Raw genomic sequence first — 22,154 nt, forward strand, 5'->3', positions numbered from 1 at the left:
TAAACAAAATAAAGCGCGCAGGAGCGTGAAGCGCGCACGAATTTCTTAGTCCTGGAGTTTTTAAGAGAGCGGGAGAGCGAGAGCTCTCTCGCACGCGCGCGCGCGCTTTAACGATACGACATGCATGCGCAAGAACCGCGAAAGTTCCTTGATTTCCTCGGCGCCCTTTTTTAGCCCCTTGCAGCTCTTTTTTATCTTTTTATCCCTGCTCTGCGGAGCTTTCGCCACCGGAATTTCGTCAAGTCCGGCATTAAAACCCGGACAGCGGCGCGCGAGTTGGCGACTCCGTGGCTCGGTGGAATTACAACGTTCCCTATTTCGGCGAGGAGGAGCGCAACTTGCCCGCGAGAGTGCCTCCTCCGAATCGCGAGTCGTGTTATTTTGTATGCAATTAGAAAAAGAAGGAGAGAGGCCAAGTGGCTGGCGGGAAAGGGCGCAGCGAGCGAAGTGGGTTAGGGAAGGAAAAGGCGAGGCTCTCGAGAGATCAGCGCCGAGAGCCGCAGCCGAGGCAGCTCGAGTGCTCGCTGGGACTCGCTCTCATTCCGAGACACCGCAGACGCGCAGGAAAGGAAAGAAACGGCTGAGAAAAAGGAGACGGGCCAAAGGCCTGCTGAAAGATGCAGCTCCATGAAAAAGTCAGAGTCGCGCCCCGGAGCCCGCGCGGCGACTTTTCGCTGGCCAAACATTCTTGTACAGGCGCGCGCGGTTCTGCAAATACCCTCTCGACGAGTGCATCGGCTGCAGCCTGCGGGAGCCAGCTATGCAGGCTCGCCGGAGCACAAAGTCATTCGACAAGGGCCGAGCCGATCTGGATGCCGAGAGCGCCGCGCGCCCGGGCAATCGTAATAATCTGCACTGGCTCCTTTCCATAATCGTAAAGCTGATCTGCCCTGCGCCAGGAATTTCGCTTGATCCGGGCTTCGCGGCCGCTGTTGCGCCCGTAATCGGCTCGGGCGCGGGGAGCGAAGCGCGATTACGCTTTACGCTCGCGCCTTCATCGCCAGTTGTCGTGCCGACTAACAACCCACGCCCGCTCGATTTTTGATCCTCCCTTTCGCTCTTTCTCCTTTTACACCGCTCCAACTTTTATCTCCGGCGCTTACTCGCGCGGATTCTCGCCGAGCTCCTTCTGCTGCGCCTTAACGCGCTATTTCGCCCCGAGCTGAAGCAGTCAAAACCGAATAGTCAGCCTTATCGGCAGCCGCTCGTTAATCGACAGCCGCGAGTCCAAAGTGTCGTTGCATCGGCCCTCCCCTCCTCATAGTAATGGCAAGGCCCGAGGCGTACCGTATGCGACGAAGCACGCCGAGCGGCGCGCGCTGATCCATCTGATTTTTCCTCCGCCAGTGATTCGGGCCATCTCGCCGAATCGGGCTTTACTTCCTCCGCCCGTTGTCCTTTTCGGCTCTCCTGCGGAGGCGGCATTTTCGAACGCTTTTTTCCCGGCCGCTAAACAGGGGACGTGTCCGTACGCCCCCTCGATTTTTACCCGCTCCCTACTCCTCGACGAGCCCAACTGATTGTTCCACTTAGTGGAATTCATTTCTTCCGGACGTTTAATTACCCTTCTTGCTGCTGCAGTCGTTGCTCCGCGGCGAGTCTGCAAGTAGGCCATGCGCGGCACCGCAGCCCTCGAGCTCGATGGCGGAGGAAAATCCTCCGGGCGAAATTCTAATTTGCCTCTGCCGTTTTTGCTCCGGAAATTGCGAGATAAAAATGAAAATCAATGAAAAACAAATGAAAACTTGGCTGGGAACGAAGGAGCGATCCAATTAGGAATGCAGCGTATTTTCTCCTCTCGTTAATCGAAGCAGCGCGGATAAGACCCCCCCCCCCTCCCATAACAGAGCCGTCTCGGCCTCGCTTACCCCTTTCGCCGTTCTACCCCCCCTGGCTGCACATCTCTCGGCTCATTCGATGCTAATGAGGATCCACCGCCGCTATGCGTAGGTATATAGCCCACGGCTTTCTAATCAAAGAACGACTATGTGTATATACATCGGATACGCGCCCCCTGTACGTAGCTGTGCCCCTGCGCCTGCTACAGGAAATTCCATCAGCCCCGAACTCTTTCCCTCCCGGATTTCCTTTGTCGCCTTTGCGCCAGTCTTACGTACATACTTTCTGATTTTGCATAAGCTCTTTTGCATCGCGGAACGCGGCCTTTGTCTCGCGCGAAGAAATTTCTCGTCGGCAACGGCCGCTCCAAATTGAAAAACCTGAATCCCGACCCGAGTGCGCGTCGAACTTCCTTTTCATATTCAGCGGATCGCTCGGGAGGCACGTTCAAGTGACGAGTCAAGTAACGAGTGAAGTGCAGCCTTCTCGAGAAGCGTGCGACGCCTCGTTTGCCTAATTTCCCCATGCTTCTTGGCCCCTTGAGCCTCTCGGCGGCGCGCGCGCGCGCGATTTATCACTTACAGCCGCGGAGAAAACTCGACTGTCAAACCGGGCCAGGGGGGCAAGGAGGAGAGGCCGCGGGAATGAGCCGAGCAGGCGGAGGTGCGCGCCCCATTTCCGCAATGTGCAGAATTAATTCTAATCCGGGCACGCGACGCTGCGGATTATGCCAAGGTAATTCCTCGAAATTTTCCCTCAGACTGCAGGCTGCACACTCGGCGGCGCCTTCCGCGGAGGCGAAGGGATCGCTCGGCCGCCGACGTGCGAGAGGAGCATTTTTTCGCAGCCCGTCTGCAGCTACTCTCGAGGATTTGCGCCGTATGGGGGAGCCAACTCCGTCACGCCGGGGAACGTCGGGGAACGTGACGGAGTTGGCGCCGAGAAAGGGAGAAAGCGGGGAAAATAGTGGATTATCTCCGGCAAGTTTGAAGGCTGGGGGTTGCAAAGTAAGCCGATACCGAGAGCATCGGCTCGGTACTTGGCGCAGCAGCGCGAGGCTTTCGATTCGCGCGAAAATGGGCTTTCAAAATTCCGGAAGGAATGTTGAGCTACGCAGCTCAGAGTCGCGGGCCAAGCGCGGCCGGGACAACGCCTCCGGCGAGGCACGTGCGCTCGAACTTGAAAACATCGAAGCCATGAATGCTTAATGCCGCGCTGATACAGCGCTGTTTACCCCGCACCAGCTCACGCGCGCACAGAGCGGCTCGTCGCGGGCGAACTTGGCCGTCGGCCCTCGTGTCGCTGGAATATTAATCCCCGGACAGCGATTGCACGGGGAGAGATGAGCTTGACGCTGAGTGCTGCTCCTCCCAAGATTGCAGCGTACATCGATTATATTGAAATTCAAGGAAAACAGGCGAAATTCGCGGCATGCCTCATTGGCTCGCGGCGCAATAAAGGGGAAATTATTCGAGCGAGCTGGCAGCTTTCTCATTCTTCGAGCTCCGATAAAATATTCGGCCCCGAGTATTTACCCGTTTAAACTTCCGGCAGCGTACCCTATCAATTCGCAGCCCCGGCTAAATACTGTACAGGCCTACTAAAAATGTTCGCATAATCACGCGAGCGTTCGGCCGTGAAATCATGCCCCGCGCGGGCGCTATGATTTATCCTTGCGGCTCAGGCCGCATCTCCATTCGCATTTGAATATCTCGGATGGCCCGCGCGCGAGCCGGGAAAAGTAGCCGTTCGGATCCATAAATGATCGAGCAGCCGGTCTCTCGATTTCCCGCCTCGGCTCGTCTTCATCCGCAGCCTGGCAATGATAAAGGCGTTAGCCAGCGGCGTAGCGACATTTTTTCCCCATTCTCCGCCCGCTCTTTTTCGCATAACTACATTTTAAGTCAATCTCTCGCGGCGGCGCGCACTGCGGCAACATTGAATTTTTCATAGCCCCGCGGGAGAGATTCTCGCCCCTCGAAGCCAAACGACGCCGGCTATGCTCTACGAGTATCTGCTTGTCGTCTCCGCGCGTTTTCGTGGAACACTGCGCCGCCGCGATGAGAATGGAATATTCATGTCGCCGCTCTCACGGCGATCGACGATATTGCGCAATAGCTTTGGCTTCTGACGGCGCCGACAAAGCCTCGTGCCAGACATTCGGAGATTGGCAATAACATTGACTTTCCGGAGCACTGTTTGCTGCGGCCTGCCGCTAATGCCTGCTAGGCGGGCGGGCGAAGAGAGATTAGAACAACGTGTTTTTCGAAGCGCGCCCGCTTTTTCAGCTTCGCCCCTTCGCCGGGCGCGTTCGATTGGACGGGAGCTCGGAGTAATGATTGCGAAATGCTCGAGAAATAAAGGCGCCGATAACTCGCCCGAGAGTAGTGTAGCTGTACTCGCATAGTCGCGCATCGGCCGCGCGGAACAAGAGTAGTCATCTCGGGCGAAGAGGCCATGAATTATTATTAGCCCCTGAATCGAAAATGCCGGTCACGCTGCCGAGAGAGCAGCCGAGGACATTGTCCCGTCGCCTCGCCGTCGCTCCCGTTTCTTTCCGGCTTTCAGCCCTCCGTTCCCGTTAAATCCGAGGAGCCGTTCCTCCGGCTCTCTCCCCGGCTCTTCGTATTTTCGCTGTCTCTTTTTATGCTTCTTTATCGCTTTTTATTCGCTGCTCTATCCTGTTTCTATTTGCCATTGCTTCTTCCGCAGCGGCTGGATCGTTACGATCTGGAGCCGCACTGGCTTTCCATTGGCTATTATTGATCATTGCGTTGCGCTCGCGCCTGCCTATCTCTCGGCCCATAAATGTGCAGTGCTCGAAAAGCTCCCTGCGGAAAAAGACGCGCTGGATACACCGCCGAGATGGACGGAACAGAGTGGAAGGACGAGGGACGGACGCGACGCGTCCTCCATGATTTGTAGCGCGTGTATAGGGACACCTGCGATGTGCGCACCTGCGTGCACGAGGGAGGAGAGGAGGAAGATCGGCGTCACACGGCGTCTCGCTGACTGATGGATGGCCCGAGCTCGCGATGCCTTCTTTTCGGCCGCGAACTTTCTTCTCTCCTCCAGAGAGATACGTATACGAGCGAGGGAGTGGGAGAAAGGCACCCGACGATAAGCGATCGAAGCTTTGCCGGATGCCGCCGCCGCCGCCTGAATAATATCGATCGCGCGCCGCTCTCTAGCAACTTTCCCCGAGGCCGCCGGCTCGTTTTTTCCAACTACGCTTCGGGTGAGAAACATAAAGTGCGCGAGGCAAGGCATTTCTCGGCGATAAAACTCCGCGGGAATCGGCTCGGGATGCGCAGCGCGTGATCGCTCGTCAGGCTGTTAATTAGGCGTCGAGCTCGGCTTTGATCCCGCTCATTCCCATCTCCAGCGAGTAATTATCCGAGCCCTTTCCGCGCAGGCATGACTCAAGGAGCTCGATTTCCGCCAACGACGGCTCGACGACGGTCACGTGGCTGGCGAAAAATGCCCCCGCGTCGAGATGAGTTAGGAGAGCGAGCAACAACGCTGCCGCGGGCTCGTGATCAATAGAGCGGACACGTGCGACGTCGGCTGTTCCAGCGAAAAAACTCGTCCCGGCAGCGACGCAGAAAAATTAAGCTCGAAAGCGAGCGCGTCGGGCGAGACAAAGACGCGACGGGGGAAAAACAGCGACACGCGGGGCTGAAGATGAAAAGAGACGGATAGGGCCTATCGGAACTCTGGGAAATTGCCTATAAATAACGAACGCGAAAAGTGAAAGAGCCGCCTTCTGTCCCCTCCCCCTCTTGAGTGCGCGCGGGCATTTAAGCGGGCCATGAAAGAAAACGAGCACGCCGCCGCGTCTGCGCGGGATTCAAAGGGCCGCTGCAGAGACGAGCAGGTCAGCTGCTCTCCGCACTTACGGCAGCAAAATCGCAGGAGAAGCGGGAGAAAAAGGCGAATCATCAGTCAAAACTCGGGCCGGCGCTGGGCCGCGTTGTTTATTCCTGCATCGGACGCGTCTGAGATGAATTATGGCGGAGGATAAATAACGGATAGTTCGCGGCGCTCCGAGGATACATCCCGATTCGGCTCTAACCGGTCGCATTGGATTCGCGTTCGGCCTCGTAAATTTTTATCGCAAGGCTCTCCGTATTTATGTACACGTCCCGCGTACTTATTTATAGATAGCGCGCGCGATCGCGAGCTAACGAAGAGGAGCTGCGCCGGCCAAGACGAATGTCTCGAGATGCGCGTTGGCTCTTGTTTATGATTTATCGCCGAGGACGCCAAGGCAATCGCGGCGACCTCGTCGGGCGGACAATAAAGAAGCCGGCATTTTTACGAGCACGTATCCGGGCTGCGCAGCTCCCTGTTCGCATCTACAAGCGACAAGCGGAGCGAATCGAGTCCGGAGTAATCTGCAGCAGAAACAGGAGGCGGAGCGCGCGAGATTACCGGCGTTCGAGCTCCGCATCCTGCTCGTTTTAAGGATCATTCGTCGCGGCTCGCCGTCGATTGCGAGCCGTGCGGCCGGCCGACGACATCAGATCCGAGCCACGCGCCGAGATGGTACAGCGGCTGGGCTCTCGGTTTAGCGCGTACCTGTCAACGAGGCTACAGAGCGGAATCGAGCCGCTATACATAGGTATAGCTATGCGTAGGCTAGCTGGCGCGCGGGGAATATGTTTGCTGCAGCGGCGGGCTTGTGTACACGCGCCGGGTCGAGAGATACAGGGGGCTACAGAGCTACGGGCCTTGACGAGCTTGCGGCGATACCTACGCTACCCAAGGCAGATGGCATTCCGAATTTCGCCGTAGCGCGGCGACAACGACTTACTTGCTCAGTTCTCTAAAGCGCTTTGTTCTCCTTTTTCGGAAATTGCAACTGGGCGAGTGGGAGGAACGCGAGCGAATTTCCCGCGAATTTCCCGCGAATTTCCGCGGCCGCCAGAGGTTCGTCCCGTCGTACTCGCCCCATAGATTTTCATGGCAAACAATAAAGCGTTTAATGCCGACTCGGAAGAAGCGATCGTGAAGCCGGGATCGAGCGTAAGCCCTCGGCGGCAGTAACGCGAGCCACTTTCACGAGCGGCCGCATATGAGCTAGACCGCAGAGCAAAAACCCCCGCGTAAAGTCAACTCAAGTCCGTCCGCGCAGTTTGCAATTGGCGCATAGGCACGCATCGGCGCGCGCGGGCCTGCTTTTTCAAATTGCCGAGAGTGCGGCCGCGCTGCTGGCATAATCGATGAAACTCGACGAGAAGCGTTGCGCCCGTTGCCTGGAGAAAAAACGCAGCCGGCTCTGAAAATGCAATGGCGAATTCCCGGACTAATATTGCGTGGCAGTCGGCCGAAGTACAAGCTTAACCGGCGAGTTATACCAGCGCGCTCGCCAACAGACGCCAACAGACGCCAACAGACGCCGAGAGGGAGAGAGAGGCCGAGCGAGAAGAGTTAAGGGGTTAATGTTAAGGCAAGACGGGGAGGATCTTAATCTCGTTGCCGAGGCCGCGCCTCGCGGATTTTCCACCTGGCACTTCCTGCCCAGGGGTGTAATTTCAGTAATTTAATTCGCCGGCTTAATGGAGGAGAGACCGCGCGCGGCGAGAGCGGGGGCGAGGGAGAAAATCGCCCGCAGCTCGTGTAATAGTTGCAGCGGGTCGAGAAGAATAAGTGAGGCGAGATTGAAGCTGCGGACACGCGACTGTTTGAATTTGCGCTCCGGGAGGCAATACTTTTTAATCACGATGCGCCGCGCTGGAAAAGCTTTCGAAGAGGACTGAGATAACTTGTTGAGTCGCGGCTCATCGAAGCCTGCGAAAAACTCACCGCAAAATGTAGGCGCGCAGGGGAACGCCGTGACTCCAAAGAGCCCGCACTGAATTATTGAGGCCATCATCCGCCCTCCATCCCTCTCGAGTCTGCACACGCGCACACTTTAGCCGGCATCTCATAAATCCTCGGCTACGTAACCTACGGCCCCTTTCATTCGACGACGCGCGAAGCCCTCTCGTTGCCTCTCGTCGTTCGCGCGGGCGCGCGCGCGCTTTTTCAGAGTCGCGCGCGCGCGCGCTTCTGCCTCATTCGCTCCCCGAACGACGCCGCCACCGACGACATTATCGAGGACGTCGCTCGGCGGGATGTGGGTTAAAGAAGAGGAGCGCGCCTGGATTTTCCGGGCTGTCGGCGCTTTGATAACGAAACGCCCCCGCATCGAGGAAATTGAATGCGATAACGACGAGCTGAGAGCGGAAGCTGCCGCGACAAAGAGCTCGAGGCTGCGGCGGCGCGTGTTTGCATCGAGAATACGAGACGCGAGACGGGCTAATAACCGAGCGCGAACTAGATCGGCTGATTTTTTCGGCACTCTTTTCATTTCCGGCCCCGCATTCGTCCCATTCCGCGGCGATTTAAGTTCTCCGCTCGCGCTCATCTGCTTGTTTAAGTAACCAGCCGGCTTCGGAGTCGGCGGAGGAGCGCATTTCAATAAAAGGTACACATTATTAATGCCATTCCGAGTTCCGAATTGCCAGTTCTCAACTATTTAATATTTAACGAAGGGATCGCCCCGCCGGAGCATATTCAAAAGAGCTGCAGCGGGGGCAAATTACTTTGATTGCTCGGCGCGGAACTTGCAGCCCCGAGAGCCAATGACAGATATAAATACTCGGCTTTTAATCAAGTCTCGACGACGGCGAAATCAACTTTCCGACGACTTTAACCGCGCTGAATTATGGCTCCTCAAAAATTAACGCAGGACGACTCGGAATTCTCCGCGCTGAACTTCCTTCGCAGCCACTTTCTGCACTGAATATTTCATTGTGTATCCCCGGCGCGCGAGTCTACGAACACTTGATAAACAGCCGCGCGGAGCGCCGTATGCAAATTGCCTATTTTCCAGCCTGCAGCAGTCGCGCTCTCTCTCTCTCTCTCTCTCTCTCTCTCTCTCAAAGGCGGTCAATGGATTATCCGTATGCGGAGGACACTTTAATGCAGCTCGAAACGAGGTTCGACTAAGTGCAACTTTTCTACCGCATAATCATCGAGAGTGCATGGGGCGGGCAAAGGAGAGGGCAAAGCTTCGTTAGTATCTCTTCATCTCGTGCCGCCCTCGCCCTACCTCTCGCTCTTCCCCCGCCGCGTCGCGCAACACAATTTCCCGTACTAATTACTCTGCCGGCGAGGGCGGTCATTCTCACTTTGCCGCCGCGACAAAGAAGAGCCGGATCGCGCATGACGAGATACCCGCAGCCGGCCCGCTGCGGCTTGCTTCACGGCTCCATAGCGTGAAATGTCGGCTAATAGAGCGGCCCGAGGACGGCCTTGAAAGACGCGATAAAAATCGATAAAATGATCCTCGGCTAGTCCGCAGCGCTAAGCTAGGCATTAGGCCGCCGCACGTGCGGCGTGCGGGAGCGCTGAGCCCCGGCACTTTAACGGCCCTGCGGGGCTCGGCCGGTCGAGCGCGATTCCGGGCTATCGAGATCTCGCGCCGCTTCTTTCCAGCCGCCGATAAAGCGATCGACAGCTCCGCGTCAAAGGCGAGCGATACCCCGAAGCGCTAATATCCCGCACTCGCTGCGCGTCAAACGCATAAGCCCTTAATTGAATGAGCCAGCGAGACGGGAAATTAGGAATCGCTGCGAGCTCTCGTCGTCGAGGAGAGGCGCCCTCGTCATCGCCCGCGCCATTTCTCATGGGAAAAATACACTGCTAACTTAGAAAAAGCTGCGCGCGGAAGCGACTTGCTTTCGAAAACGCCCGAGTCATCGCTCCGGTGAATAAGTCTGACGACTCGAATTAGCAATACACAGCGCGTATCCGCATCGACTGCTGCGCGCGCCCTCGTAATCCGATTCGAGGAGTTTCTTTGAAATTGGATTATTTGAACGCCGGCGCGGATTCCTTTGAATAATCAGTGCATTGACGGGTGTATAACAATTCCGCGGCGCCGAGTAAGTTTATTTTCCTTTGCCGCTGGTTCAATTAAACTGTTGCTGGGAGCGCCTGGGGGCAAAATAGACGGAACGAAAATGTGCTGCTAACTCTGTGGAAGTAAATTTGAGCAAAATAAACACGGAGGCTGAACCGATGCTTTTTAACTCTGGCGAACTCTCGGCTATCTGAGCTCTCTCTCTCTCTCACTCTCTCGTCGGGCACCACGTCGGGTAAACACGGTCCGCTGCAGCAGCGCGCAGAGAGAGGCTAATTCGGTATGGGCTTGCGGTCGCGAGTGACGGCTGCGCATACGGCGAAGCAGCGGGAAATCGAACGGAGCCGCCTGTATACATTACGCGGGGGATATTTCGGGAGAGCAAAGCAAGCTGCACTGGTGTCTGCCGATATTCTCGCGGAGGCGTCGCTCCCGGCTTGCGGATGAATGGCAGTCGTGATTGGTCGCGCGGCTCCGAATCAAAGGGCTATTGCGCTCTGATGCTGCGGCCCTAATGCGATGAGCGCGAGGAAAAGTGCGTCCCCGAGGCGAGCCGATTGCGAGTTTTCAACTTGACAAAACGCAAAATTTTTCCCGCCCGGCCTCCGATTCGGCCGGCTGCAGGCAACTCGTAACAAGTTTAGCTATAACCAGCAGCGCGCGAGTGAGATGTACTTGGCTGCGCGCTTACAATCATTTGCGCGACTAATTAAGAACTCGAGATTAAAATAGTTGAGCTGCGCCGGAGAGGTAAAAATTGTTAATCAACTGAAAGTCCTTGGAAAAGAAAAATTCGAAATACCTCCTGCGAACTTTGCTGGCACCACCGAAAGACGCTCTCTCACTCCGGCAGCGAAGAAGCAGAGAGGAGAGGCGCCGCGCGATGGTGGGGGAGCTTTGCCTGCCGAAGCGAGACCGTATCGAGAGAGAGAGAGAGAAAGCGATCGCTCGTTCGTCCCTCGGTTTTTCGGTGCCAGAAGCTCCGCTCGCCCGGCTAAATTGGATCGGGCGGATGTTCCGCGAGCGATAGTTGAGCTATTCCTTTTCGTCGTGGCGACCGAGGAAAGTTGGAACCTCTGCGTGATTTTTCGCGAGACGCCGCTAATTGAGCAGTTGGAGAAGTTGTTAGCATAATCAAGGAGGAGTTTCCGAGGTGAGCATGAAACGTCTCGAGCGCCGAGCTTTTTCCCCGGCAGTTCGATTAATTCGATGAAAATTCGAGACCTTCCCAGACCGCGACCGCACACCCACACACGTCTAGTCTGCCTAGCCGGGACGGAGGGAGCTCAAAGGACGCTCGAGAGCTCGGCATGGTAAACTACGGCTGCGCGAAAACGGGCAGCGGCGGCATAGAGTGCTTCGTCGAGTTCAGTGAGATTGCTTCGACAAACGCGTGTAATCCAGTTTCGTCCGGGCGACAGATGTCGGAGTAATGATTCGAAACGTTTGCTGTTCTCGATGCCCGACAGAGGAACGAGCGGACGAGTCGGGCGGCCAAGGCATGGGCGCGATGACGAGGTGCATCGAGCTGATGGCCGTCGTCGGCTCCTTCCTGCTGATCCTCCTGACGATGCCGTTCTCGCTCTGCGTCATTTTCAAGGTCGTGCAGGAGTACGAGCGGGCCGTGGTCTTCCGGATGGGCCGACTGAAGGCCGGACCGCAGGGACCGGGTAAGCAGCCTGCATATATATATACATATATAATATAAAAATCTTGCAAAAAGCGCGCGCCCGTAAATCACGTTCATTCGAGGGGGGCGTGCACGTGCGCACAGTACGTGCGGTAGTGCTCGTCGTCGAAAGAAACGCCGCGTAAGCCAATTGTGTCCCAGCGTGCAGCAGCCCACGTGTGTGTCGACAGGAACGTTCTTCGTGATACCGTGCATCGACAATTGCGTGCGCGTCGATTTACGGACGGTCTCGTTCGACGTGCCGCCGCAGGAGGTCCTCACCAAGGACTCCGTCACCGTCAGCGTAGACGCGGTCGTCTATTATCGCATCAAGGAGCCCCTCAATGCCGTCGTCAAGATTGCCAACTACAGGTACAATTTGCGCGATCGGCCCGGCCACTCGGGGCTCGTTTCAATCTTCTCAATTTTCAGCCACTCGACCCGACTGCTGGCCGCGAGCACGCTGCGCACCGTCCTGGGCACCAGGAGCCTCGCCGAGATCCTGGCCGAGCGCGAGACCATCTCGCACACGATGCAGGCGGCCCTCGACGAGGCCACCGAGCCCTGGGGCGTCAAGGTGGAGCGCGTCGAGATGTGAGTGTCCCTCGTACGTATATACAAACTTGCCTCTCTAACCGACTGACGGGCCGTCTCGTGCGCAGCAAGGACGTGCGCCTGCCGGTGCAGCTGCAGCGCGCGATGGCCGCCGAGGCGGAGGCGGCGCGCGAGGCCCGCGCCAAAGTCATCGCCGCCGAGGGGGAGATGCGCTCTTCTCGGGCCCTCAAGGAGGCCAGCGACGTCCTCTCCATGAGCCCGGCAGCCCTTCAGGTAGTATTATTGCAGTACTGTGCAACTGCTCAGATCAGTGCTAACCCAACCCGTCTCTCCGCCCCCCTCTCTCTCTCTCTCTCTCTCTCTCGCAGCTCAGATACCTGCAGACGCTGAACAACATATCGGCCGAGAAGAACTCGACCATCATCTTCCCGCTGCCCGTGGAGCTGTTCACGCCCTTCTTCTCGTCGTGGAACCGATCGCGAGGATGAACAACAGAGCGGCCTGGCCTGCTGCTGTACGATCCAATTCCAGCTTTGCAATAAAACTTCCGCCCGAGCATTTCGAATCGCAGCCTAGCAAACTCATTATCCCAAAGCAGACGCAGCCGTCTAGCCCCGAATCCCGTCCAATTACGGCTGCGCGGCGCTCCTAACGCACAGCTGAAACGCGCGTATTTGCTGCGGTTAAATTGAAAAGCCGTCAAAGCGCAGAATGCTCGATAAGTCTGCGGAGTCCTAGTCTAATTTTCCTAGCTTTGAAATTTATTATTTTTTTTTTTCGCACTTTACTGGACCCTCGGCCAGCGCGGCCAGAGCGAGGCCATTATATTCGGCTGACGTCCTAGCATTTTAACGAGCGCGCATCGCCGCCGTATAATGTGTAGCCGCGATGAAAGAAAGGACGCGTTATCGTATATTAAAGGACATTCCGGGCTGTCTGCGTGCTTTGCGCCGGCTCGCGGCTCGGCTTCTTTGTTACAGCGCCGGCTGAAAGCTGCGGGAGCGAGGGAGCTGGCGGCGCCCGAAAAAGAGAGAGAGAGAGAGAGAGAGAGAAAAACGGGCAGTGAAGCGCGTTTCGAATGATTTTTTATACCTATTACGCTTTTTGCCTACGCATGCGCATATGGCTTTTTCTGGCGTATTCCGCGTCGTTAAAATATGACCTTATATGCGTGCAAGGAGCTGGACGCGAGAATACGCTGCAAAAATCGTTTTGAAATTAAATCCTTTGCGCGCAGGCGGGGAATGTTTCGTTCGGAGCTCTCCAGCCGAGTGGATTGAACGAGGAACGCGCGCAAGTTTCTAAGTTTCGGCTAGACTTTCACGTCCTTTTTCGCGCATTGCAACGCTTTTCGGCCCTATAGTCCCGAAATCAATCGCGGGAGCTCCCGGCCTCTTACTTGCCTCGGCCACGAGCGTCGAGGTATGCGCGTTGCGAGACGACGCCGGCGAGATAACCAAGTCCGATTGTTCGTAGAGAAGAAAGGGCTCGCAGCGGCGAGTAATTAATTCTTGGCTGCGCGCAGAGGGGGAGAGTGAAAAAACGCGACGGGAGAGAGACAGGGCAAGGAGGGACAAACAGATCCGCGCTCCGACCTTTGCAACGTGTTGCATCGGCCTTTTATAATAGAGACTCGGTAATTGCGCCATTGGCAGCCCGATCCGTTATCGTCTCGAAGTAATCCGCTCAGGCGGTTAAGCGGCGCGAGTATTGGGAGTGACCCAGCCGCGCAAAATGTGCGCGGGTCCCCGAACGTGCCCACTCCGCGCCGGCTGCTCGGATAAATTATTCGAGGCGCTGGAATATACTATAGAGGAGAAAAGCACGATAGCGGAAAGACAAAATAAGGAGCGCGAGAAAGGAATCTTTTCTTCCAGCCCCCCCCCCCCCCACTCACTCTCTCTCTCTCTCTTTCATCTTTCTCTTGGCCCGCAGCGCCGGCGTAGTTTCGGAATGATTTCTCGAAGGGCTAGCCCCGGGAAAATTGGTGAGTTATGTTGTCTCGAGTTCTCCCGTGTCTGCGCACAGCCGCGCACGTACTCTCGCCCACTCTGTATAGCTGTTACAGCGCGCGCAGTTGCACAGCGGCGTCGCTCGATTCCCAGCCACGGCGCGCGAGCGAGGGAAGAAACGTGACCGGAAGATAAGGTATAGCCCCGGCCGAACGGTCCATGCTCGCCCGTTTACTATCCCCGATTCCCCGTCGCGAGCAATGATATTTCACGGCCGCGGCAGCGTAAATACAGATTATTGAGTTGACTCGTGTCCGCCTGATTGTCGGGGACTTTTATATTCAGCGCTCTCGGCCGTGTAAGTGCGATTTTACGGCTCCTTCCGCTTTTTACGCCGATTCGATCGCGCCCGCTTATGCTTTTGATTAAGCGATCTTTACGAGTCGACTTTTACTCCCGGCCATTATTTGCACGAGCTGATTACGCGCTCGGGGAAGCAGTGCGCCCCTCGATCAGCCAAGAGATGCGGATTTTTCATTTTTCAACCGCAGCGCGCAGCAGATTCGAAACTGATACGCCGGTCCATCCGAGAGCCGGACTGCGCCCGAGATGAGGTGGGCTATAGTGACGCGCGGCGCGGCAGGGAAGAGGCGCGAGAGAGAGAGAGAGAGAGAGAGAAGGAAGAAGGAGGAAGAAGGCGGCTTACTGCCACTGGCTTTCATTATGCAGCCTCTTAAAGTTGGCGTAACTCCCATTGGTCGTAAATATGAGTTACGGCTGGCCGAAATAGCTCGGCTAGCTACCACCTCGAGCGGCAGAGCCCCGTTCTTTCTCGGCCATCTGCATACTACGCCGTCGCCTTCGCGCGCTCCGCTATAATTTATATTTTTCTTGGGGACTCTCCAATGAATGAAAATGGCCTCTCCCCCGCCGCGGCTCGCAGCTCCCGCTTTTTCTTTTCCCGTAGCCGCGTTTTCAATTTGATTTCACGCACGCAAGTGACACGGCGCGCAATATCTTCCTTATCGCTAGCCCGCGCCGGCAGGGGCACTTAGCATTCGGAGCGTGAAAAGTCCCCCGAGGCCCGCTTATCACCGCGGCCCAATCAGCTGAAGCCGGAAAAATGCTCTCGAATCACCCTAAACGCACCATAAATCCATTCGAGCGGGCTTTTATCGTGCGCGGAAACCCTCTCGCGCGGCGCGTTTAGCCGAAAAGAATGCACTCGAGCAATTTGCTCCCCCGGCATTTGATTCTCCCTGAACCAGGATATATACGGATAGCGCCGAGAACGTCGGGCATTATTATGCAAAATATGCGGGCGCCGAGAGAATTGCGTTTCGGTCATGTGCGATAAAGGACAAATAACGCGCCCGAGTTTATTTACGTTTATGATCTTTATAAGATTCCCGCGGCGAGTTTTGAATACTGATAGGCGCGAGGGGGGCGTCGCACAAGTAGCTAACTCACCTCGCCAGGCCCGCCGCGTAATAGGAGGCGATACATTTTTTCCCTCCCCTCGGATCCGTACAATTTTTTTCCTCCTCGGTGATCAAGTGCGCCGCGCCACGAGGCGATTCGTCTACTTGATTTATCCTCGCCGATTCTCGATACAATTGTTTGCGCTGCATAAGCGTGGGGGAAACGGAGAGAAGTTGATCGAGAATCACCACACCGACGCGTATAAATAGAAGCATTACGGGATACGCGCCGACTTTCCTGATAAACTCAAGCAGTGAGTATTTTATTGTCGGAACGCTCCGAGTGTTTCAAGCAGCTTCGCTCCCGCTCGAAGCCCACGCACGCCATTCGTCAAACCTTATTTCCAGCTGGCGCGCGCTGCTCTCGATAACGCAATAACTGCATTAAAATGCTTTCCCTGGAAGTCGGAAAATCCACTCGATTCCGCGAACTCCGCGAACTCCGCGAACTCCGCGGCGAACTACATCCTGCCGCGCACTTATTCATTCACAAAGTGACGCATCGCTAATTGAATGCAACGTCGAAACTGACGAGCTGCGCCGTCCTCGCCGGCTAAGCGAACTATTAGGCCGTCAGAGGGCCGCGCGACGTTAAGCCGCTTGTGAAGCGCGGCTCAAACTCGACTATAGAGCCTTTTATGGATGCCCGCGCGGTCAGATCGTAAATCGCGGCCATACGCCGTTATTTTCCCGCCCGTGATTGCGGAGTAACTTTCGCGCGCCGACACGGTAAACAAAGTCCACCGAGGCGTGCGTCGTTACGCGAGCCGCGAGCTAAAAGGTTTCGAGGAGCTTTTATGCTGCTCAAGGATTAAAGATAGTTGGGCGGAATTTTTCAAGGAGCTCGTTTGCCAAACTGAGCGTGGCTAATGAGCGCTTCCGATGGTTTTCGCTACGAGCAGTTAATATGCTAAGCCAAGTTCCGCCTGGCTGGGCTGTTGCAAACTTTCAATCAATGAATCAAGTCGGAACCTTGCAAGTTCAACTTTAAGGCCGCTCTATAAAGTTGAACTTGGAAGGTTCCAAGAAAGGAGCGAAAAATCGATGCTCGTCGATGAGTGTATTTTGATCGATGAAAGTTTACGCGTGTCGAGCTGGAAATCGTGGACGTGGCGTCGTCTGCAGCTGAGAAATCAATCTACAGGCGGCTACGGAGCTTGCAGAGCTTTCGTTCGGCTGGTTGCGGATAAGGCAGAGATCGAGCTACTTACCATCCGCAGATATCCCTGCACCCGAGGATGATCAGTTTCCAATGCTGTTAGCATGTCCCTCTATGATAAAAGGCCAACCAAACTTAACAACGACTGTACGTTGCTAGCCGTCGGTAAAGACGTTTCAGCTTTCCCTTATCCTCCATCGCTCGCGAAGAGCACGAGATGACGAGCTGGTGTTGTATCCGCACGAGAAGAAAAGTGAAGAGATGAAGAATGAAGAATTTAACGTGAACGATCGATGGAGCGAGTTGAACCGAATCCCGCTAGAGTGAGCTGAGTTGCTTTTGCATAATATGTGTATTTCGCAATACTTATTTATTTTAAATCGGAATGCATTTCGCACACCTGGTGAAAATTGAAGATGTTCACATAGCATCCGCGCACATGTTCGTCTGGCTTTTGTCGCACTAAGCGTCTTTGAATTCAGTAAAGCTTTGCGTTATTATATTCAAAGTGGGGTTAATTAACTTTTTGAAAGACGATGCTCGATTCGACTATCCAAGCTCGACGGGTCGGCTCTATGCAGCAATCGTCAGAAAACACATTTTCCCAGTGTGCAGGAGAGCCAGGCAAAAACGGCACGTGGCACGCGCAAGAGGTCACGAATAATGAAAAGACGGGGGAGGGGCAGGGAAGAGGGAGAAATGTGGACCAAGCAGACTTTTGGTGAAAATTGCGAAAAAAGCTCCTTCAACGCGTCGCAAAACAAATGAAAAAAGCATCGATTGCGGTTGAGCGTAGCTTTGAATATTGGGATGACACCCATCTATCGGTATCGCTTTCTCCAATAACTCAGTCGAAAATCGAGACGAGCCAGCTGCAGCTATTCGCGTGCTCATTCAGACGCTCCTCACGGAATCACGGACCCGTCAAAATCCGCTTCCTCGGGTTCCGTGTAAAACGTCGGAATTCGTTGGCTCGGCAGTGTCTAACTGTAGTGCCAGGAGTGCATTTCGCTCGGGGAGCTCTGAGAGCGCGACGGCAGTGCGGCGAGCAGTGGTAGTAGGTATATGCGCTATAAGTACCTAAGCAGTGTAGCGGGGAAAAAGCGCGGAGCGGCAGGCAAGAAAGGCGAACGAGAATATTACGAGTGCGCTGCGGAGATGTGTATGGAGTCGGGGCAGTAAATTCTCCAATAAAACCTGCGCTGCTTAAAAACGTATTACCCGACGTGCCGCTGGGGAGCCGTTGTTTAAAGACAGAATGATGATACAAAAATTTACGTTTCACTCGCTGTATTAATGCGCCCTAGCCCGAGTGGGGTAGGGGCGGGGGGGGGGAGGGGGATAATCCGAAATTGATGCTTCCCGTTCCGCCGGCTTCTTGCATACTTACATCCGAAACTGAATAACGAATGCAAATGCCGAAGCTTGCCATTGTTTAAGTGCGTCCTCCGCGGCTTTTTCGTCAAAGAGAACGCGTTTTATTGCGGGCAATCTAGCAAGACATTCAATAACAAAGTTGGAAAGCGCGTTGCAGCATCGGAGTAGAAACAATATCCGGAGACGTCAAAGGAAATGTGTGTGCGCGCACCCGTCAGAACCAATCATTCTCGAATTAATTTCCGCACTTTTTACCCACATTTTTGCCACCGCGCACGCGACGTCCGGTCGATGCCACCGGAATTACTGCACTCGTTCGGCATTCCGTTTGCTGCGCGACAAAGCTCGTTATCGCGAGCTCTCAAAAGTGATAATGACAGAATAACTATGCAACGCAGGTGACTGCCCGAAAAAGGCCGAACAGCGCCTGACGGCGGGGCTGAGATACGGAGCGGGGACCAAAAGCACGGGGCGCACAAGGGAGGGGGAGAAGTGGGCTGTTCAGACACTCTGCATCCGTATACGGCGAGTGGGCCGAGCGAGGAGCGATGCAAAATCGCCTGTGGGAACGATGTAGGGCTCGCGTCCGGGCATAATCAATGGGCTCGCATAATAGTAATTACCTGACGCTTGCCAAACACTCGCGGCCCATAAATTCGCTAGCTGCAGGTTGCAGCGGCCCCGACAATGCAGGGCGGCGGCGTAAACAGCGGATTTATTAAATGGCTTATTTGTTTGCCGTCGTTAAGGCCGTCGCCCGCCGGCTGGCCGATAATCTATACGCTTATAACAACAATCGGCATCGTATCCCGAGTCAATATTGGATATAGCGGACTAATTGAATCTTCATTGCCCGCAGCCGAACCCTTGAAACGCCTTTTGTTTCCGCGGATAGCTCGCGTATAAATCGGGCTGTTGTTTACATTCTGGGTCGATCGGGGCGTTAGAATTTTCCGCGCGCTGGGCACTCGTTACGCAGCCCGCAGCCCTTTCGAATGGTCACGCGGCCTCGCGGGCTTATCGAGGCGCGGTAGCAAAATTTCGGTTTTCCACAACGTCATTTCAATCCGGCGCCGCTCTCGAAAAACAGCCAACTTTTAATTAAAGCAGCTGATGAGTTTCTTGAAGCAATTTTTTTTCAGCTTGTAAGCGATACGGAGCGTTTAAGAGCTCTAGATGTTATCATTTAATTACCATTTAGAGCATTTAAGCGACGATTCCTTTTAACTTTAGTTCTATCGCGTCTCATTCCGGCGGCGCGTGAATTAACTTCAGAGTCCCGCTTGCGTAGAGTTGGAGGCCTTTTTCGCGAAAATCGATTCCCTTATGTCCCTCAAAGTCAAATAGGTCAACGGCAAAAAGTAACTGCGCTTGCTGTCCGTCGGAATTTGTTGCTGATCGATATTCCAGTCAGTTTGCGAGGCTGTCATCGAGCTGTACTTTAATCCACTGTGTATCTTGGAGGTTCAATCAATTAGTAACGCTTGCATTCTCGATTATTCAAAAGCTTTTTAGCGGTAAACAATCCCTCGGCAATATTCCAAAGTTTTTCCTTGAAATCAACGCAACCGCTCCGAAATTACAGTCCGCGCAAACGAACGCGCGCGTCGAATTAAAATCCTGAAAAGCGAGAATTAACAAAATTAATCTGGATGAATAATCCAGTGGAATGCTCGCATTTATTCCGAAAATTCACACGCTCGGCGACCGCAATAGGTCAGCCGATATCGATGCACACATGCAGCACAGAGAGCATATTCATCGTCGGGGACGGGAGCGTCGCGCAGGACTTGAGTGCAGCTGCCAGCGTATTCCTGCGGAGAATTGAGGGGAAAAATGCGACGAAAGGAAATCGATCGATCTCTCGATTATCGCACGCTCGGCGAGTCGAGCTGTTGACACGTTTTCGCGCGACTCGGATTTTCACGGGGGTAAACAGGTGAGTGAGGCGCTGCTGACGCGCACTTTCGGACGCTCGTTTCCGACTTCTGACCTCCTCGGAGAAATAACGCTCGATGCTCGTCCGAGGCTCTTTGTCAAGAGGCCCGGGGATGTACGCACTCGTCGCGGCACGTGTCGAACGAGGCTATACAACTGGCGAGATGGCCGATAAAAGCCCCCTGCGCGCATCGGACACAAGAAATTTCCCTCGTTGCCTCTTCCCGACTCGAAACTCATAGGCGCGCCGGCGTGCTTCGATCGGAATTCGGTTAAGCCGCAGAAGCTCGTAAAGCGCCTCCGGCCCGTTTTCAGGCGATGAATTACCGAGCGACGCTCCGGGATTCGCTCGGGGAAAAGTGGATGAAGAGAGCGGCCAAGAGCGGGGGGAATCAGAAATTCGAAAAGGATACAAATTCTGGCGTGGGGGGGGGGGGGGCGAGCGCTCGTCAGAGGGGAGTTTCAATTTTCCGAACCGGAGGCGCGTCTGACCACTGCCTGGCTTCACTACTTACGCTGCTTCGATACATCGAATTTTGACTCCCCTTTGACGCGCTTAAACGACGCGCATCTCTGCCTTTTTGAAAAACCGAGCGAGAACAAACAACGAGGCGCGCTAACGAGCAATTACGTCGGCGTCGAATCGCGTATGGAAGTGGAAAAAAGCAAGAGGCTCCGGAGGATAAAAGCCGGAGCATGGTAGTCTAGCGACGATTCATAGCTCCGCCGGAGGAGGAAGAGCGCGCTGCTAGAAGATGGCAATCGAGATACGCGAGCCGAGAGCCCGGCGGGGTAAACGAAGTAGATAGAGAGAGAGCCTGAAATACCGCAAAAACAGAGAAAAATCTCTCGAATGCTCTTTCCATTTCTCGCGCCTTTTCGTTTTTCTCCGGCGCTTTTTGCCGCGCGTCCCGCTGTTTATCCGCGGCGCGCGCCATAACCGTTTGCTATTGACTTTCATGCCGCGGCCATTACCATAAGTTCTCTCCCGAGAGCGCAAGTGAGCTGACCGGACTTTGAGATTTTACTGCCGCTCCTGCGACGACGGCTGATGTGCTCGGAATATCGAAGTAATTGCCTCACTCGAGCGCGGCGTCCTTTTTCCAGCGTATTCTCTCTACAGCCGTGCGCGCTGCACTCGAACGAGTCGGCCGAGTCTTATTTATTGTTATATCGCGATATATCGGCGGCAGTGCGTCCTCGAGCTTATATAACCGGGGATATTTCGGAATGTGCCTACGCCGCCTGGAAATTGAGAGGCGCGCGGAGGCAGCGGGATATTTACGAGGGCCGAGGCTCCCGAAAATTGGAGCCTCTCCTTTTTTTCCAATGCGCGCCCGATGATATTTCATCCGGCCCGATGAAAAAAGTTCGCGCCCTGCCCGTCCGAATGATCGCCGGCGATGATGATTTCGAGGCGGCCATCGCTCAGCCGGCCAATGGGCCGTTATCGTTATCAGCGAACTTCCTATGATGAATACGCCGAGGCTCGGCTAACAATGCGAAAAGTTGGGGCGTTTCGTTAATTTCGGCCGGCCCTCCCCCCGTCCCAACGCCGCTTATTTATGCGATTGGCCAAGTTGTACAAGGTGCATTTGATGATTTACTCGCGATCAGCTCGCAATAAAAAGCGAGGAAGCTCCGCGAGAATCGCCCTGAAAAATGTATCACCCCCTCCCGCGGCCGGCCGAGAAATGGCTGCAGCGCGGCGCACTTCATATAATGTTAATCAAACCGTTATCGCCGGCCGCGCCAGCGTATAATAAAAGACACCCGGGCCTCGAAGCAGCCAGCGGCAGCCATAGCGGCGGCACTCGGCCGCAATATACTGGCGCGCTCGAACTTTGGAAATAGCGACGACCAGCTGCAACTTTTTCGCCCAAGGAGCCTGATGCTTTTTACTCGTCCCGCGAACAGAGAGAAACGGAGAAATCGGGTGCGTGCGGCAGCCAGCGGCGGATCGATATCATCTCTCGCGGCAACTCAGCACTTCTTCGGACCTCGACTCCGACAACCCCGAGGAGGCACGGAAGCGCTCGAATCAAGGAATTATGCCCACTGCGGGCGTAAAGGCCGCGTATGACTCGGCTCGGCGCTGTCCCTGCCCTCTTTCCACTGGCCTCCTTACCTTTATCACACAAAGTACTCTGCCACGACTGCAACAAGGCTTGATTAATTGGCAAATAACTGCGTTTACGCGTGATTCACCGCCGCGCGTCTGAGATCGTAATGCAGCGCCACTTGTTTATCGGATCGAGCAGTAAGTAGTCCT

At 55.1% G+C, this 22,154-nt stretch overlaps 2 protein-coding genes across 11 annotated transcripts in view; one reads left to right on the forward strand and one right to left on the reverse strand.

Annotated features, from left to right (window-relative positions):
• Positions 1-22,154, reverse strand: part of LOC100119616 (LHFPL tetraspan subfamily member 6 protein) — a 124,037-nt gene that overhangs the window by 21,710 nt on the left and 80,173 nt on the right. The gene's annotated exons all lie outside the window — the stretch shown is intronic.
• On the forward strand, positions 5,826-12,733 carry LOC100119576 (band 7 protein AGAP004871-like). Of its 9 annotated transcripts, none has more exons than XM_031926728.1 (7): positions 5,826-10,904; positions 10,974-11,122; positions 11,221-11,421; positions 11,612-11,792; positions 11,853-12,014; positions 12,083-12,248; positions 12,349-12,733. In XM_031926728.1, exons 2-7 carry the CDS (start codon positions 11,062-11,064, stop codon positions 12,625-12,627), a joined length of 1,050 nt encoding a protein of 349 aa, XP_031782588.1. In that variant the 5' UTR covers positions 5,826-10,904; positions 10,974-11,061; the 3' UTR covers positions 12,628-12,733. The 9 variants fall into 9 exon arrangements, 8 of the variants coding, with proteins under 8 accessions (XP_031782588.1, XP_031782587.1, XP_031782589.1 ...); XM_031926727.1 differs by having other exon boundaries at positions 5,827-10,904; positions 10,984-11,122; XM_031926729.1 differs by having other exon boundaries at positions 5,829-10,904; positions 10,974-11,117; positions 12,349-12,730.

The sequence above is a fragment of the Nasonia vitripennis genome, chromosome 3 (genome assembly GCF_009193385.2).
Source record: "Nasonia vitripennis strain AsymCx chromosome 3, Nvit_psr_1.1, whole genome shotgun sequence".
Classification (NCBI taxonomy): Eukaryota; Metazoa; Arthropoda; class Insecta; order Hymenoptera; family Pteromalidae; genus Nasonia; species Nasonia vitripennis.